Source organism: Lampris incognitus, chromosome 17 (genome assembly GCF_029633865.1).
Source record: "Lampris incognitus isolate fLamInc1 chromosome 17, fLamInc1.hap2, whole genome shotgun sequence".
Classification (NCBI taxonomy): Eukaryota; Metazoa; Chordata; class Actinopteri; order Lampriformes; family Lampridae; genus Lampris; species Lampris incognitus.
This window is the reverse complement of record NC_079227.1, coordinates 31,484,640-31,502,390: the sequence shown is the minus strand read 5'-3', so window position 1 is coordinate 31,502,390 and position 17,751 is coordinate 31,484,640. Positions and strand designations below refer to the sequence as shown.

Here is a 17,751-nt window from a genome sequence, read left to right as displayed (position 1 = left end):
TCCTCACTGTCAGGTGAAAAGAAGCGGCTGGCGACTTGACATGTATCAGAGGAGGCGTGTGGTAGTCTGCAGCCCTCCCCGGATCGGCAGAGGGGGTGGAGCAACGACCGGGAAGGCTCGAAAGAGTGGGGTAATTGGCTGGATACAATTAGGGAGAAAAAAAGTGGAGGGGCGTCCATTAAAAAAAAAAAGACCGAAAGAAAGAAAAAGGTTGGTCGTTACAAACAGACTTAAGACTTTGTTAAATGCAGGCGCCATGCAGCTAGCCATAGGAAGAGAACATTGAAGATAAGCTGCCGTCTTTATCCCAAATACTGTTCGGCACTTATGTGCGCTTTGGATCACTGTCCCCATGCTTCTCGGATGGTGCTCCTGAGAAATGGCACTCGCTCAAATGTTCTTCACGTGTCGCCGCTCCGGTGGTTTTCCATTTATTTCTAAAAAAAACACTCCGATCCCGAGACGCCCTCCAAAAAGATGCGGCCGAGACGGCACAACAGCACTTCTCATACTTTCCCTGTTGTCCTGAAATTGCCTTTTTAACCCCAGATAACTTGTCTAAAACTGATCATTCAACCAACAGTCCCAACACAACACATGCTGTAGCCTATTTCTCATAAGACAAAGAAAACACTCTTTTTTTTTTTTAATTTATTTCTGATTTTTCCCTTTTTTCTCCCAATTTAGTGACCAATCGATCCTATTTTTTAGTTCAAACACCCACCCTCGTACTGCATGCGTTTGCCAACTGCATCTCTCCGGCCGGCAGTCTCGAAGGAGACGCCTCGCCACTTCCGTGACAAGGCGACTTCAGGCCAAACCACTGCTTTTTCCCCACACATACCCCAGAGACGCATTCATGTGACGAACACAAGCCGACTCTGCCCTCCTCCCGAAGACAGCATTGCCAATTACTGCTGCTTCATCGAGTCCGGCCATAGTCGGATCCGACGAGACCGGGGTGCGAACCCCGGTCCCCAGTGGGCAACTGCATCGACACAAAGCCTATTAACCCACCAAAAATGTCCATCCATTCCATCCATTATCCAAGCCGCTTATCCGAATTTGCGTTGCGGGATGCTGGAGCCTATCCCAGCCGTCACTGGGCGGCAGGTGGGGAGACACCCTGGACAGGCTGCCAGACCATCACAGGGCCGCCACATTTACACCGAGGGACAATTTAGTACGGCCGAACACCTGACCTACATGTCTTTGGACTGTGGGAGGAAACCCACGCAGACACGGGGAGAACACGCAAACTCCACACAGAGGACGACCCTAGGCGACCCCCAAGGTTGGGGCTCGAACCCAGGAACTTCTTGCTGTGAGCAAGAACAGAAAAGTCAACTGCAGGAAAACATAAATAACTCGGTCACATTCTTTGACCTCATCAGTCTGCAAACAATCTCCAGCTACGTCTCAATGCATGCTCCATAATCCAGGTAAGAAAATCAAAGGAGGTTGAATTAGTTCATCTGGAACTGATTCTCAACCTTCTTTGAATCTCCAACTATTTTCTCCCCAGTGAACGCCCCCCCCCCTCTCAGCAGGGTCGTTGCACAGCACCTTGCTAGTCAATGAAGCCAACAGGGATCGTTATGAGCCATTAGGCTTTGACGGGTTGTTCATAATATAAAGCCTACTGGTTTGGAGACAATCACTGCTTAGACCATAAATGTGAAAATGACTATTTAAAATACATACAAACAACACTTAATAATTGTTGATGTAGACATAGATTCTTAGTTATCGGGTTGGATGGGGCTTTTAATGGCACGGGTCAGTGTATAGCTCATACCCTGCGGGGTTATCAAGGATTAATTTGACGCTTCTTGTCAATCTATTTCCGCTGACAAAATACTCTCAGGGCTGCAACGACATCACACAGACTGGTTTTCAGGCCACGCAAGCCACTCCAGATCAACAGGTACCCCCCCATAGACGCCTGCTGGCAGGGTAGGCAGCGCCTCAATGCAACAGAGACGGAAGCCTCGTTCAAAACACTGCAGCTCTGATGCAACTACGTGACTTATTTCATTGTGACCTGTACGTTAAACCGACATTCTGCTCATTAGCAACGGTCTGGGGACAAGATTCGGACTAGCTGTCTCGGGAACGTTGCCAGACAACTATGATTTCCCAAAGGGTCGGAGGTCGGTTACATGGTAATGAATGAACCAACACGCATACAAATATACACTTGCTGAATCACATTAAATCCATGACTTTAAATGTTGGCAAAAATAGATGACATTGCAAAAATAATAAATCTAGATTTAAGGTCACACATAATAGCTAGTTAGGAGAAAGAGGAAATAGAAACAGCTGTATCAGCAAAGAGGCAGTTTTGCCGTTTTTGTTGTATTTTGGGGGGGGGGGCTTGAAAGAATAATGCAACGCAGGCTGTACTCCATATGGTCTCCATTAGGCCCCTAGCTTTTGAGTAATATCAATGGGAGGCCTACCAATTGAGAAGACTGAAGGAGCCGTCAAACTGTTAGCAGCCATATTTCCCACATTATTCAGACTTGGCAGCTATGAAGCAACAAGACCTTCATGTCCTGCTTCCCCCTTTTACTTGAGGGATTTTTGTCCATTACATACACATACATAAATACTGGAATTGAATGTAAAGCTTTGTAAAACACCCCAGTGAGGGCAATTGGTCAACAACAAACAGATCTTAATTGATGGGATTATCTCACATCATCATTACAATCCTGGTGTTGTGTTGGGTTATGGGTTAGGCTCTTAGGCATTCCTCCCCTGAGTGGGTATGAGGTTATGGTGCAGAGGGAATTTGAGGGCTATATTGTGCAATCTGTGACCAAGGGCTACAGCAACTACGACCAAATACCACCCAATAAAAGAAAAGCAAAAAACAGAGGAAGTGCCGGAGGCCATGCAGACTGTGAGGGTCCTGGATTACAGAGCAGCCTGCAGTATACAGGCACGGAACATAGGGAACAACACACGTTGCTAAGGTTCAGCCTATCTCTTAACCATTCGACATGGCTCCAGAACAACTTTTCCACTGGTAGCACTGGTGCGACCAACTTTCTCAGCTGGTCGCACCAGCACTTGATTTGGTCACACCCTTTCTTCTTCTTCTTCTTTTTTTATGGTACAGCATGGTATTAATCAATGATAACCAATGATCTTGCACGCTGATGAATAGTTGTCCTAATCTGCATACCCTAGTTTTGCATTGACATAAAGATTGACAGTGACTGGATATTTGCAAAATATTTTAATCTGAATATTAAATTTGAATTTGACTGCCAAGATTAGAAGATTGTGACCGGGAGTTCCTCTTTTCCGCCGTGAAACGGGCAGTGTTGGACTTGGTGGCCATTTCGTTCTCCTCCACTGAGCAATTACTCTCATCTAACCGCTGAAAAGGAGTCAGGAGGGGCTCAGTGTTTCGGGTCACGCAGGTTAGAGTTGCCTACAGTACACACACAAGCATAGCTTTCCCCTCGTACCACAGCCACGGCTACCGTGTTAGCCATGTCGGTTGAAAGTAGCACTTCTTCTTCGCTGGATCAGTCGGTCTCTCCCTGCCTGCACTTTCAGCATCAGTGGCGTCTGAATCAGAACCTCTCGTTGGCTCCCCCTCACCACCAGCCTCCTGCTCTCTCTCCTCATCTTGCTTTTTAAAACAATCAGCGATAGACCGCTTCATTTTTGGAACATACCGGCGAACAGGATTCATGCCAGATTTGCCAGTGTAGTCGGTGCGTTCGCGCGTGCGTCCGCCTCGGAGACATCACGGGGCTGCTATCTCTGGGAAAAGCTGAAGGTCTTATTTCCTCCTGACTTCGAAATCAAAATTAGAGCGTTGTTGTGCCGCTCTCGTTTCCTAGTTTTCCAGCTTTCTGCAGACTCAGCTGCCTTTTGGTTTGGAAAAAAAAAAGTACACTGTCACAATAGAGTGTCTCTTAAAATCCACCATGTTTACAGCTGTAAATTTCACGTTTGGTCTGAAAACACTGTACAAACAGGAAGCCTGCAGGATTAACCAGGAATTTTATTTACTGATAACAAATATTATTCCACATCTTTTTCCTTTTTTCAGGTAAAGAACGAGGAAGAGAGAGAGAGAGAGAGAGAGAGAGAGACGGCAGGCAATAATGGATTTGTTTGTTCCTTGTTGGGGAGCATCACGCTGTTCATGTGTTGTCAGCACATCGCCAGTTCGACGCTACTGAGGATCTCTCACACGCAGCTCCCGGTACGTCACAGGACAGCCTTTCGGGCACCGCTTGTGATTTCCACTATTCACACACGAATCTTGCGCCCCTTCACATATGCCACGCCATGGCAAAGCCAGGATAGACGGCGCAAGGGCCGGTCCAGTCCGGCAGCTGTTCAGGAAGCTTTTCAGCTTACCCGAGACTCGGCTCTTCTGCCTCATTGCGTCGCGCTCACGTAGAATTCCTGCTATTTTATGGGGTCTCGAACTCTTCCAGACCGCCGCCTATCAACGTCATCCTCTGCACGGGCCCAGAGCGGTTCCCTTATTTCTGGATCTGACCCGTGTCCAGCCATGCTTGTGTCGCAGTTATCAAATCCCCCGCGAGGCAACGCAGCCGGATTCCATACGTCATCAGCGGAGTCTTGTGATTGGTTCGCTCGCTCCGCGCGAGAGTGGCTTTCGTCAGATTGACGCGACCCTTAACGCGCGCGCTTCCCTGCAACGTCACCGCTTCACTCACAACACAGCTTTACTGGCTTTCCCCCTGAAACGTCGGCTGGTCTTGAGGTGGGAAATTGGCGGTACGGCTTCTCCCTGAATATCGATCCCTGCTCCCATTCACACGGGACCCCGTGCAGGAAGCGCCCCCTGAAGAGTTCAGGGGGTATTTAGTCCCACACGGCACCATGTTGTCAGCCACAGAGTGGATTTAAAGAATGAGCTCATTAATACCCTTTAGTGCGGCGGCGGATCATACCACATAACGTCACAAAGCTTACCTCGATAAATGCACGGCAACGCCTGGAGAGCAATGATCTGATCTGAAATAACGAAATTGGCAAAAAAAAACCAAAACAAAACAAAAAACTAATAACTAATCCAAATGAGGTCTAATGACTCCAGAGACGTCCCCATTTGACCTTTTCTTGTCACCAGGCTGAACTCGCTCATAATTCGCTCAGAGGAAACGCTACACACCTCTCATCGACGCAGGTTTGCTTTTCCTCAACAACAACGCAACTCCATTAAACGGTACTGCTAACAGGATTAAACTGATTACTGGCTATATTACTGACGAATACACCTTGTCAGGGACAGCCACCACGTTCCCTGCAAGCCTGTCGGGGTTCCACGTCCCATGAGCCTCTGCTGGCTCGGCCATGTCTGACTCCAAGGCCCTGCTTTAGTTGCTAACAGCTGTGCTGTGCGTGTGTGTTTGCATGAATACATGCACGCTGAAGTTCTGACGCACAATGCACGCGGGTCCCCCTTATTTAGGATTGCCATTGTGGGGGCGCCCAGGTGGCGTGGCGGTCTATTCCGTTGCCTACCAACAAGGGGATCACCAGTTCGAATCCCCGTGTTGCCTCCAGCTTGATCGGGCGCCCCCGTCCCGTGTCGGGGCACCTGTTCGGGGGGGGAATAGCGTGATTCTGCCACGCGCTACGTCCCCCTGGCGAAACTCCTCACTGTCGGGTGAGAAGAAGCGGCTGGCGACTCCACGTGTATGGGAGGAGGCATGTGGTAGTCTGCAGCCCTCCCCGGATCAGCAGAGGGGGTGGAGCAGCTACTGGGACGGCTCGGAAGAGTGGGGTAATTGGTGTAGCGCAATTGTGGAGAGAAAAAAAGGGGGGGGGGGTTGTCATTGTGGACTCATTGTGTGTTTGTGTACATGTGTATGTATGTGTGTGTGTGTGGGGGGGGGTGATAAGCAACCAACTATTAATAGGCTTTCTCATTTGATATCATAGAACGGGGCCAAATTAAAGTGCATTCCTTCAACACAATAGTGTGGATGAAATATCACTTACATAACACTAACACAACATGATGAATAGGCCGTGGAGGTATTTTACCAAAAAAAAAAACTCTTGAATAAAAAGAGCAATTGTTCTCTTCTAGGGTGTGACTTTTTCTGGTTTTCAGTGAAAGAAAAATGAGGGGTAGCCATGTAGTACCAAGCTATTCATCACCTCCGAGGTATCAGACGTGGGCGATCGTGTCGAGCCCAGCCCGAGTTGTTGACCTACATCGGCTCTCAGCAGGCCCTGCCGGGTTCAAGGGATTTACAGGCAGGCCGTCCGTTTGAAGACGACTTTGTAAGGCGTAACTGTTTAAGGTCACCTCAGGTGACCCGGTAAACAACCAGGACATTGGTGATTACCATGCTTGTTTATTCTCCACCCCAAACACAAAGCTGTCCGATTCAGGTGCTGCATGCTAATCCCTCAATTTGCTGGGCGCTGCTATTCTGTAATACGGTTCTGAAATTGGGGACAAAGCTTATTCACGGAGGAGGGGGGGGGGGATTTGGGCATTTTTCAATTCCCCCGCTTTTTAAATTTTCATTTATATTTATTTATACAGTTAAGTCGCAGTGAGATCAAAATCTCCCTTTTTTTGGGCGGGGGGTGTTCCCCCTTTTTCTCACCAATTGTAACCGGCCAATTACCCCACTTTTCTGAGCCGTCCCAGTCGCTGCTCCACTCCCTCTGCCGACATGGCCGGATTAACCCACCAGGGGGCCCCGGGGCATGCGCGCCCATTGCGACTACAAAGTACAACGCAGATTTTGAATCACAAAACAAACAAGAGATAAGAATAGCAGCTCACAGCATCGCCCCTGACTTTTTGGGGCCCCTCATGGTCCGGGCCCCTGGGGCACTTGCCCGGCATGCCCGGTCCATAATCCGGCCTTGTCTGCTGATCAGTGGAGGGCTGCAGACTACCACATGCCTCCTCCTGTGCTGCTTCTTTTCAGCTGACAGTGAGGCGTTTCGCCGGGAGACGTAGCACGTGGGAGGATCACCCCACCCCCCAAACAGGCACCCCACCCCCCCAAACAGGCACCCCAACCGACCAGAGGAGGCGCTAGTGCAGCGACCAGGACGCATACCCACATCCGGCTTCTCACCCGCAGACACGGCCAATTGTGTGTGTAGGGACGCCCGACCAAGCCGGAGGTAACACGGGGATTCGAACCACCAATCTCCGTGTTGGCGGGCAACGGAATAGACCGCTACGCCACCTGGACCCCCGATCAAAATCTCATTTGAAAGGAAGACGTGTTACAATTCCATAACATTAAGATTGTCTGCAGCATAACAAAAGACAACTAATTCACAACCATGAGTCAACGTCAGTTGTTAATAGATGTGCAGGGCTCACACTTCAAATAAATAAATAAATCAACAAGGCCAAGTTTAACCACTTGCTGCAACTGGTCCCAGCGCCACGTCCCATTGACGGGTGGCGTGATAAAGGCCCGTTATGCTAAATTGTTTTCCAAACACTGGATCTACAGCTTTTTGATCATAAGACGCGTTGTTGGGTGATCAAACTGGCATTTTAAAACCAATTAATATCGATGGGCATAACCTTAATAGGCTACATGTTGGGACTCATACGCTATGAATTCAGCCAAAGTACAGCCAGTTTCCTGACCACATGAATCAGGCAGCTTTGTGTGTATGGGGTAGAAAATAAACAAGGACACAATAATAGAAAAGGCGATTTCAAATAGTATTTCACATGAAAATAACATGGTGACATGGAAAACAATATTATCACTAAGGATGAGCCACAAGGTTCAATTCTTCAGGTCTGGGTCCGGTCCTTTTTGCAATTTATATTAATAATATGTTTTCATCTTTAACTAACTGCCATGCACATTTATACGCAGATTACACAATATTGTGTTGTATTGTATCGTATTGTATTATATAGTGTTGTATCGTACTGTATTGTATCATATTGTATTGTATCGTATTGTATCGTATTGTATCGTATCACTTGTATCATATATCATATCGTATATTTGTATTGTATCGTATCGTATCATTTGTATCATATCGTATCGAATCGTATTGAATTGTATCATACTGTATCACAGCGTATTGAATTGTATCATATCGTATCGTATTGTATCATATTGCCGACTCTGCTCAGCTAGCTGTGGAGAACCTGCAGCATTCCTTTGACGTTCTCCAAGCTGCACTTAATGATCTTGAACTTGTATTGAATGCACATAACACTAAGTTTATTTTATTATCTGGAGCTAGGGGTAAGGGTAAATAAAATGTTCATATCTGCGCCGTACAATGATACACATTATTGAAAGCGTTACGGAGTATAAATACCTTGGTATTTGGATAGATGACAAACTCACATTCAAACTTCATGTATCAAATTTCACATAGACAATCTTGTAAACCAGTTACAAGAAATACTTGGTTTTCTGTGTAGAATAGAACTAATTTTCCTATGGTTCACAGGAAAAGGATTGTTGAAGCTGTTTTTCTCTCTGCTGTGGATTACGCTGATGTCATTTATAGGCATGCCTCTACCTCTAAACTTGGATGCTGTTTATCATCCTGCCCTTAGGTTGATTACTGGAGATGTTTGTAGCACTCGCCATTGCATCCTGTATGAAAAAGTTGGGTGGTCCTCGCTGTCTAAGAGACGTGATAGGCCGTACGTATTTGTTTATCTGCAAGACCCTTATTGGGAAGCTGCCGTCTTATATCACATCTGGTCCTCTAGACCAGTGTTTCTCAACCCAGTCCTCAAGGACCCCCTATCCTGCATATTTTCTTTGCAACCCTGAATAGGTACCTGTTTGTAGTTATTCAACCAATCAGCAATGACATTTGTCAGACGTTGCACACCTTGCATAATTAAGTGCTGCGAGGTGATTGGTCGAGTAAGTACAAGCAGGGCTACCTATGCAGGGTTACAATGAAAATCTGCAGGATAGGGGGTCCTTGAGGACTGGGTTGAGAACCACTGCTCTAGACCACATCACACTGAGTCTAATGACTGGCTTTCTCAAGTCCCTGGAGTTTGTACTGAGTTTGGAAGACCTGCTTTATGTTCCACTGCTGCGACCACCTGCAACTCTTTACAATGCACCCTAAAAATTAATACTTTGGAAACCCTTGCTTAATTAAACTCTATGATTGCAACCCATTCAGCTTCTGTTTGTACCTGTTCGAACTGATTTGTTGTTGTTGTTTTTGCATCTTGTGTCTTTTATTATATACTTGTTTTAATCGATTGTTTAGTTTTGTATCTTTTGTTATTTTGTATCTTTCTAAGTCATTTTAATACGCTGCTCGTGGCGGCCAGGCCCCAATGATTTTTCGAGTTTAAATAAAGGCAACAACAACAACAACTGGGGACGTTACACGGCATCGGGCATGTATCACCATATCCTCTTACATGTACAATAATAGCCATAATTTCATCACATTGAATGGCTGGGTACTGTAAACCATGACATCAGACCCAGCCCGGTGTTCGCGTTAAACTCCCTCCAACAGTTGGGAAAGTCCTTCAGGGAGACTCTCAGGTGGCGCAGCCTCGTTATCGTCCGCCAGCACAGCACGGTATGCGCCTCGCGGTGGGTCAATAATACGACTTCTACGCGACAAGACGGACCAGCCCTGCCTGAGCGGTGTCGCCCCGGCGGCCAGAGCCCGGCCACCGTCACACGGTGCCAGGTTTCACTCACACACACGCACACACACACACACGCCGTGTATTTAAACAAAGGCGACAAAAAAAGTAGTAGACGACCGGACGGCCAGTGGGTAAAACCGGCCGGGCCAGCTCTCCAGAGCAGTCGGGTGGGTCTGAACTGGAGGGCGAGACCCGGACCACGGCATTAGCGACTGTCCACAACAAGCCTTACCCAGAATGGGAGGTTCGGTCCGCACAGGCGCTCCATCTGCGTTGGCAACACGAAGAGACCTCGTCCCGCTCCTGACTGACAGTTCGCTCCCTTTTCCCTTGCACCGCGTCTTATTCCGTCACCTCGTCAGACTCGCTCTCCCTATCCCTCCTTCCCTCTCTCTCCCTCTCTCTCTCTCTCCCCCTCTCTCTCCCCCTCTCTCTCCCTCTCTCTCTCCCTCTCTCTCCCTCTCTCTCTCCCTCTCTCACACACACGCACGCTCAGTTTCTATCTACACCGACGGAGGACTCCCCCCCCCCCCCCAGAAAATCTCTCTCTCTCTCGCTCCCTCCCTCTCTCTCTCTCTCTCTCCCCCCTGTCGCTCCTGGTCGAGCAGCAGACAGCATTTCTCTTCCGTTGTTGTAAGAGGAGAAGTCCTCCGGAGGTTGTCACGATGGCGAATGCGTCCGCCTACCAGGTTCCGCCTTTTTTCTCTCGCGCGCGCGCGTGCACGCACGCACGCACACAACACCGAACGCTGAACGTGACTCGGCAACACTGGTTTCACTTGACCCGCGCAAATCCCGCGCGCCTTACGAAACACAGTTATGGACACGAGATAAAACAGGAAGCAGGTACGGTGGGTTGTCCCTACCACATGCCTGGATACACGCGCCGCCGCACGGGGGGTGTGCGCGTGCGTGTGTGTGCGTGCGTGTGTGTGTGTGTGTGTGTGTGGACTTGGTGGATTCCGGCTTTGCTCCGTGTTCGGAAGCTGCGCTCCGGAAGCACCGGGGCCAGTGGCGGGTCCCAGCGGCGGGTGCGCGGGCGGGCACCCCCCCGGCCCCCGCCCCCCCCCCGGTTCCGCGTGTTAACGCTTCCTATTGCAGCCCGCGGCCCGTGGCAGGCGTCCCACCCAGGCACGTCTGAGGACACCGTCCTCTTTTGCAGCTGGCGCAGGATCCTCTAAATCTGGAGGCATACGTTAAACGGATGCACACTAAAAGTACATCTGCGTCCCGGGTGCTGTAAACGGTCCTGGACCTGCGGCTCATGTAATGTTGGGTGTGGGTTGGATGGCTCTGAAACAACAAGGAGCAGCCGTTGTTGGGGCGGCGTATTACCTGTTAGTCCCAGTGAATGGAAATGGACACGCCTTTAAAGGAAGGTGGAACAAATATGAGTCTAAAAGTTCATTTATTGGTTGTTTTTATTTTTCACAAGTTTGTAGTTGAATTCGTCTATAAGAGCCACGTTACATGTGGGGTGTTATTATTATTTTATTGTATTTCTGTGATAAACAACTTGGAGATTTTATAGCAAAAACATTTCAGGCATATAATGTTGAAATCAATGCCGATGTTATTGTATCTATTTACATGCCATTCACATCCAAGCTTCCTATTTTCTTATGCAATGTTATATATATATATATATATATATATATATATATATATATATATACACACACAACCTTCTATCGTTTATAAACTCTATTGTACTGTTCAGGTTTGGTTATTCTTGGCTTTCCTGTTTTGAGAAGGAAAAATAAAAACGAGAAAAATGAAATCTGGACAAAATGTATTGTGATGGTGATAATAATAATACCCCTTAGTAGCAATAGCAGTATTAGTGGCAGTAGTAGAGGTAACAAGAGCAGTAATAATAGCTTTAGTAGTAGTAGTAGTAAAAGTAGTAATAGAAGTGGTAGCAGTGGCAATAGCTATGATAATGGTAGTAGTTGTAGTAGTAGTAGTAGTAATAGTAGTAGGCTAGTAGTAGTAGTAAGTAAAAGTAAGTAAGTAAGTAAGTAGTAGTAGTAATAGTAGTAAGAATGGTGGTAGTAGTAGTAGTAGTAGTAATAGTAGCAGTAGTAATAGTAGTAGGCTAGTAGTAGTAGTAGTAGTAGTAGTAAGTAAACGTAAGTAAGTAGTAGTAGTAATAGTAGTAAGAATGGTGGTAGTAGTAGTAGTAGTGGTAGTAGTAGTAAGTAAATGTAAGTAAGTAGTAGTAGTAATAGTAAGAATGGTGGTAGTAGTAGTAGTGGTAGTAGTAAGTAAGTAAACATAAGTAAGTAAGTAGTAGTGTAGTAGTAGTAATAAGAATAGTAGTAGTAATAAGAATAGTAGTAGTAGTAGTAGTAGTGGTAGTAGTAGTAGTGGTGGTAGTAGTAATAGTAGTAGTAGTGGTAGTAGTAGTAGTAGTAGTAGTAGTAGTGGTAGCAGTAGTAGTCAAGTCATCAATTTTATTTGTATGGTCCAATATCACAAATTACAAATTGGCCTCAGGGGGCTTGACAGCAACACGACATCCTGTCCTTAGACCCTCACGTCGGCTAAGGAACAACTCCCTAAAAAAAGCCTTTAACAAGGAGAAAAAATAGGGAGAAACCTCAGGGAGAGCAAAAGGGGAGCGATCTCTCTCCCAAGACGGACAGACGTGCAATGGATGTTGTGAGTACACAAGAAAGAGGATAACAGAATTATAATGGAATTATAAGATAAATGAAGAATATGATGAGGAGGATGCCAAGCAGTGTCCAGATGCCGCCGGAACAGCCCAGGACCTGAGCCACATGACCACCATCACCATCTAGACCTGACAGGAGGACAGACTACACATGCACACAGGGGAGACTCACATATACATGGGAGAAGAGACAAGGAAAGAAAAAATTCTCATACGTCTGAGTGAGAGAGAGGGACATAACGTTGAAACAGGATAACAAAATTACATGGATTTATCAGATATATAAAAATAAAATTTGATGAGGGGGATAACAAGCAGCGCCCAGGTGGCAGCCATCATCACCATGGAGACCCGGGAGGAAGACAAACTGCATGTGCACACAAGGGAGACTCACATCACCCCATGCACATAAATGGTAAATGGGCTGCATTTATATAGCGCATTTCTAGTCTACCAACCCCTCAAAGCGCTTCACATTGCACTCCTCACATTCACCCCCACCCTCGCGTTCACATACACAGAAGAAGAGAAAGGAAAAGACATCATTCAGAGGGAGCGAAGAGAACAGTTTACAATAGTCAATATGTACTATATAAGCTCGTCGGCAGCACAGTTCTTGGTAAATTCATTGAGACAGACACCGACCCACCATGCAGTACAGGTTGTGAAGCATTCAATTTAAAGGCAACTAAATGTAGGCTAAGGCAAAAAGATGAGGTTTGAATGTGAATTTAAAGGCCTCAAAAGACTCTGATTGCCTGACAGCAGCAGGCAGGTTATTCCAGAGGAACGGGACCTGATAGGAAAAGGCCCTGCCACCAGCTGACTTCGTCTTACCTTTGGATACACACAGGAGCCCTGTATTTTGAGAGTGGAGAGCTCGAGATGGGATGTACGGTTTAAGGAGATCAGACAGGTAAGATGGGGCAAGCCCATTTAGGATTTTATAAGTCAGCAGAAGCACACTGAAGTCTGATCTAACATGGATAGGAAGCCACTGAAGGGAGGCAAGAATTGGTGTAATATGGTCAATTTTTCTAGTTTTAGTTAGGATTCCAGCTGCAGCATTTTGAACCATCTGAAGACATTTAGTATTAGCATGAGGCAGACCTGAAAACAGAACATTACAGTAATCAAGTCGGGATGAGACAAATGCATGTATTAGAGTCTCTGCGTCAGCCATACACAGGAAAGACTGAATTTTAGCAATGTTACATAGTGAAAAAAGGCAGTCTCTGTGATTTATTTAATGCGCTTATCAAAGGAAAGGCTGGGATCTAATGTAACACCAAGATTTTTTGCTGCCACACTTTGTGAAATCATTGAGTTTTCGATTGTTATTGGTACTTGATCAAATTGGTGTCTGAGTCTATTAGGGCTAATGACCAGCATCTCAGTTTTATCTGAATTTAAAAGCAGGGAATTTAGTGACATCCAATTTTTCACAGCAGCCAAGCAGGCCTCTAAATTGGTCATTTGAGTATCACCATCAGCCCTTACAGGCACATACAGTATCATCACAGTGTCATCAGCATAACAATGGACATTTATTCCATGACTGCATATAATTTGGCCAAGAGGTGAAATATAAAGAGACAAAAGTAGAGGGCCAAGAACCAAGCCCTGAAGTACACCATATTTAACGTCAGAGAAATTTGATGCAATATTATTATAGCAGAAACGATCTGTTCTTCTATATAAATACGAATTAAGCCAAGAGAGAGCTAAGCCAGAGACACCAAAATTACAATTTGCCCTGTCTAATAGTATACAGTAATCAATGGTGTCAAAGGCTGCACTGAGGTCCAGTAGTAGAAGCCCAGACGTGGAATCAGAGTCCATAACTAGTAGAAGATCGTTCACCACTCTGGTCAGAACCATTTCAGTGGAGTGACAGGCCCTGAAAGCCGACTGAAAAGGTTCATATAGATAGTTTTCTTTTATATGGGTCGAAAGTGGTTGATACACAACTCTCTCTAGTAGTTTAGAAAAAATGGGAGATTAGAGACTGGCCAATAGTTATTAAGAGACCATGGATCGAGGTGCGTTTTTTTTTTAAGTAGAGGTTTAAACACAGCTGTCTTAAAATTGCTGGGGACAGTGCCAACAGTAAGTGATAAATCAACCATGTGTAGCAGGCCAGAGGTCTTTAAAAAGTTTTGCTGGTAACGGATAAAGTAGGCAAGTAGTTGGTTTAGAAGCTGACACGCGCTTAGTCAAAGTATCAAGAGAGATAGTCTCAAAAGCTGTAATAAAGAGTGTCCGGGTAGCGTGGCGGTCTATTCCCTTGCCTACCAACACGGGGATTGCCGGTTCGAATCCCCGTGTTACTTCTGGCTTGGTCGGGCATCCCTACAGACACAACTGGCCATGTCTGCAGGTGGGAAGCCGGATGTGGGTATGTGTCCTGGTCGCTGCACTAGCGCCTCCTCTAGTCGGGCGGGGCGCCTGTTCGGGGGGGACTGAGGGGGAATAGCGTGATCCTCCAACGCGCCACGTCCCCCTGGTGAAACTCCTCACTGTCAGGTGAAAAGAAGCGGCTGGCGACTCCACATGTATCGGAGGAGGCATGTGGTAGTCTGCAGCCCTCCCTGGATCGGCAGAGCGGGTGGAGCAGCGACTGGGACGGCTCAGAATAGTGGGGTAATTGGCCAAGTACAATTGGGGAGAAAAAGGGGGGGGCTGTATTGTATTTAGAAATCACGTCAGGACACAGCGCTGTCGCTCGACACAACCCCTACGTTGCATTCTTTATTTAGACTGACACAGCATCACAGGCAGACCCGATCAAACAACCCAGAGCCCGCAGGCATCACCAATCGATCCCAGCACAATAGAACAGCACCAAATCAAATGCAGCACTGTCGATGTGTGCAGACATAACACCCCCCCTCCCCGGCAGGATTTCAAACATGAAAGGTTGACACAAAGTCCTCTAGGTGGCCAGGGCGTAAACGTGTGCGAACAGGTCGCGGGGCGGCCTGAGGCTGGGCAGGCCGAGGTGGGGAGGGAGATGGCAGGGGAAGCTGAGGCCCAGGAATGTCTGGGGGCCGTGTAGGAGCTGCATGAAGCCCCAGGGGCGTCTCGCCATGCTGAGGGAATGGCTATGGTTGTGTCACCAGCTGTGTGTGGCGGAGCTGACACCTTCCGTAGACGACTGGAGTGCCACCGAGTGCCATCGCTGAGGAGGTAAGTGGCTGGGCCCAGCTGACGGGTGACTTGGAGAGGAGAGGACCAGTATGAAGCCATTTTATTGTCCCTGTGGGGCCTGCGGACCCTGACCCAGTCTGACACATTGATGTCTGGCACCCTGGTTCGTTTTCACTGGTCAAACCGTTGCTTCATCCGCGTCTGCTGACGAGTGACTGAGGCTCTGACCCCAGAGGGAGGTGCCTGGGGTGTGGAGGGGCGGAGCCTGTCAAGGGGCATGCACAGTTCCCGGCCTAGCATGAGAGAGGCTGGGGAGACGCCTGTGGTCGAGTGCTGTGTGGCCCGATAGTGCAGCAGAGTGTGATGGACGGCCTGCGTGAAAGAGCACCCTTGGGCCATGTGTGCTCTGAGGCCATTCTTCAGTGACTGGTGAAAACGTTCAACGCCGCCATTGGCCTGGGGGTGGTAGTACGCAGTGCGTATATGATGGATGCCCTTGCTTTCGAGATAAGCAGTGAACTCAGCAGAGACCAGCTGAGGGCCGTTGTCAGTGGTGATGGCCTTTGGGAGGCCCCAGCGAGAGAAAAGAGAGTCCAGGAAGTCGATGATGATCTGTGAGGTCACAGTGCCGGAAGTGGTGAGTTCAGGCCATTTTGAGTGTAGATCGTAGGCGACCACCATGAAGCGTTGGTGGTGGGGAACTCCATGGATCTCACCACAAATGTCCAACTGCAGGTGTTCCCAGGGCTGAGAGGGCCAGGCGAGAGGTTGCAGGGGTGGGGGAGCCTGGTGGCCAGTCTTGCCACTCACAAGGCAGGCAGAACAGTCCTTCACCAGAGCCTCAATATCTCTGTCTATCCCCGGGCACCACACCAGATCTCGGGAGCGCTGTTTCAGTTTCACAATGCCCAGGTGGCCTTCATGCGCCATATTCAAAACACGTGCACGGAGAGCAGCTGGGACCACTGTGCAAAACCCACGTGCCACGCAGGTGTCGTTCCAGCAGGAGAGCTCCTGTCTGACTCGGGCGAACGCAGCCAGCTCCTCTGGGACCTTGTGAGACCAGCCGTTCTGGATGTAGGTGCGGAGCTGGGAGAGGACAGGGTCCTGTTCGGAGGCTGCCCTCAGCTTCTGCAGAGAGACAGTGGCCTGAAGGGGTGTGTGTAGCATTTGGACAATGTCCTTTTCCACACAGTCGGTGTCCGTCTGTGGAGCTGGGGTGGAGACAGAGCGAGAGAGCAGGTCGGCGACAACATTGTCTCTGCCTGGGGTGAACTGCAGGCTGAAGTTGTACTGGCGGAGGCGGTCAGACCAGCGGTGCAGCCTCAGGGGTTTGTGGCCTGTCCCAGATGTGGACAGCAGCGCTGTCAGGGCCTGGTGATCTGTCCTGAGGGTGAAGGAGCGGCCATAGAGGTAGAGGTGCCACCTTTCACAAGCCCAGATACAGGCTAACGCCTCACGCTCACCCACGGAGTACCGCTGCTCGGTCAGGTTGAGGGCACGGGAGGCGAAGGCGATGGGCTTCTCCACACCGTTCTGGGTTTGAGACAGCACGGCCCCTATCGCTGTGGCTGATGCGTCACAGGTCACAAAGGTGGAGCTGGAGATGTCGAAGTGAGCCAACACTGGTGGTGAAGTCAGTTGAGTCTTGAGATCACGCACAGCGTCACTGCATGCCTTTGACCACACCCATGGCTCGTCCTTACGCAGCAGCTGGCGCAGGGGGGCTGTGGTCGCAGAGTACTGGGGAAGAAACCTCAGGTAGTAATTTGTCATACCCAGGAAGGAGGCGCCCTGGGCGGCCGAGCTGGGCTCAGGGATGGCCTGAATGGCATCCACGTTGGATTGTAGTGGAGTTACACCGCTCGCTGACAGCCGGAACCCCACGAAGTCGATGGCTGGCACAGAGAGGACACATTTCTCAGCATTGAGAGTTAGCTTGTGCTTGGACAGGGCTGCGAAGACCATGTTGAGGCGCTTGTCGTGGATTTCACTGGTGGGCCCGTGTACCACTATATCGTCCAGATAAATGGCCACGCCCAGTATGCCAGCCAGCACGGAGACCATGATTTTCTGGAAGCAGCTAGGGGCGGAGCTGAGACCGAAAGGCATCCTGGTGTAGCGAAACACTCCTGCATGTGTCACAAAGGCTGTGAGGTTTCGGCTGCTGGGGTGGAGGGGCACCTGTAAGTACCCCTGTCTGAGGTCGAGCTTGGAGAACACCTCAGAGCCATAGAACTGAGCAGTGAGTTCTTCTGAGGTG

The 17,751-nt window shown here is 48.5% G+C and overlaps 1 protein-coding gene across 1 annotated transcript in view; it reads right to left on the bottom strand.

The window, feature by feature from the left end:
- Nucleotides 1-10,050, bottom strand: part of abcc3 (ATP-binding cassette, sub-family C (CFTR/MRP), member 3) — a 78,252-nt gene extending 68,202 nt beyond the window's left edge. The window contains exon 1 of the mRNA XM_056297666.1: nt 9,891-10,050. Coding sequence (XP_056153641.1) covers nt 9,891-9,926 — 36 coding nt within the window. The 5' untranslated portion in view covers nt 9,927-10,050. The remainder of the gene's footprint in view (nt 1-9,890) is intronic.
- Between the last annotated feature and the right edge of the window lie 7,701 nt (nt 10,051-17,751).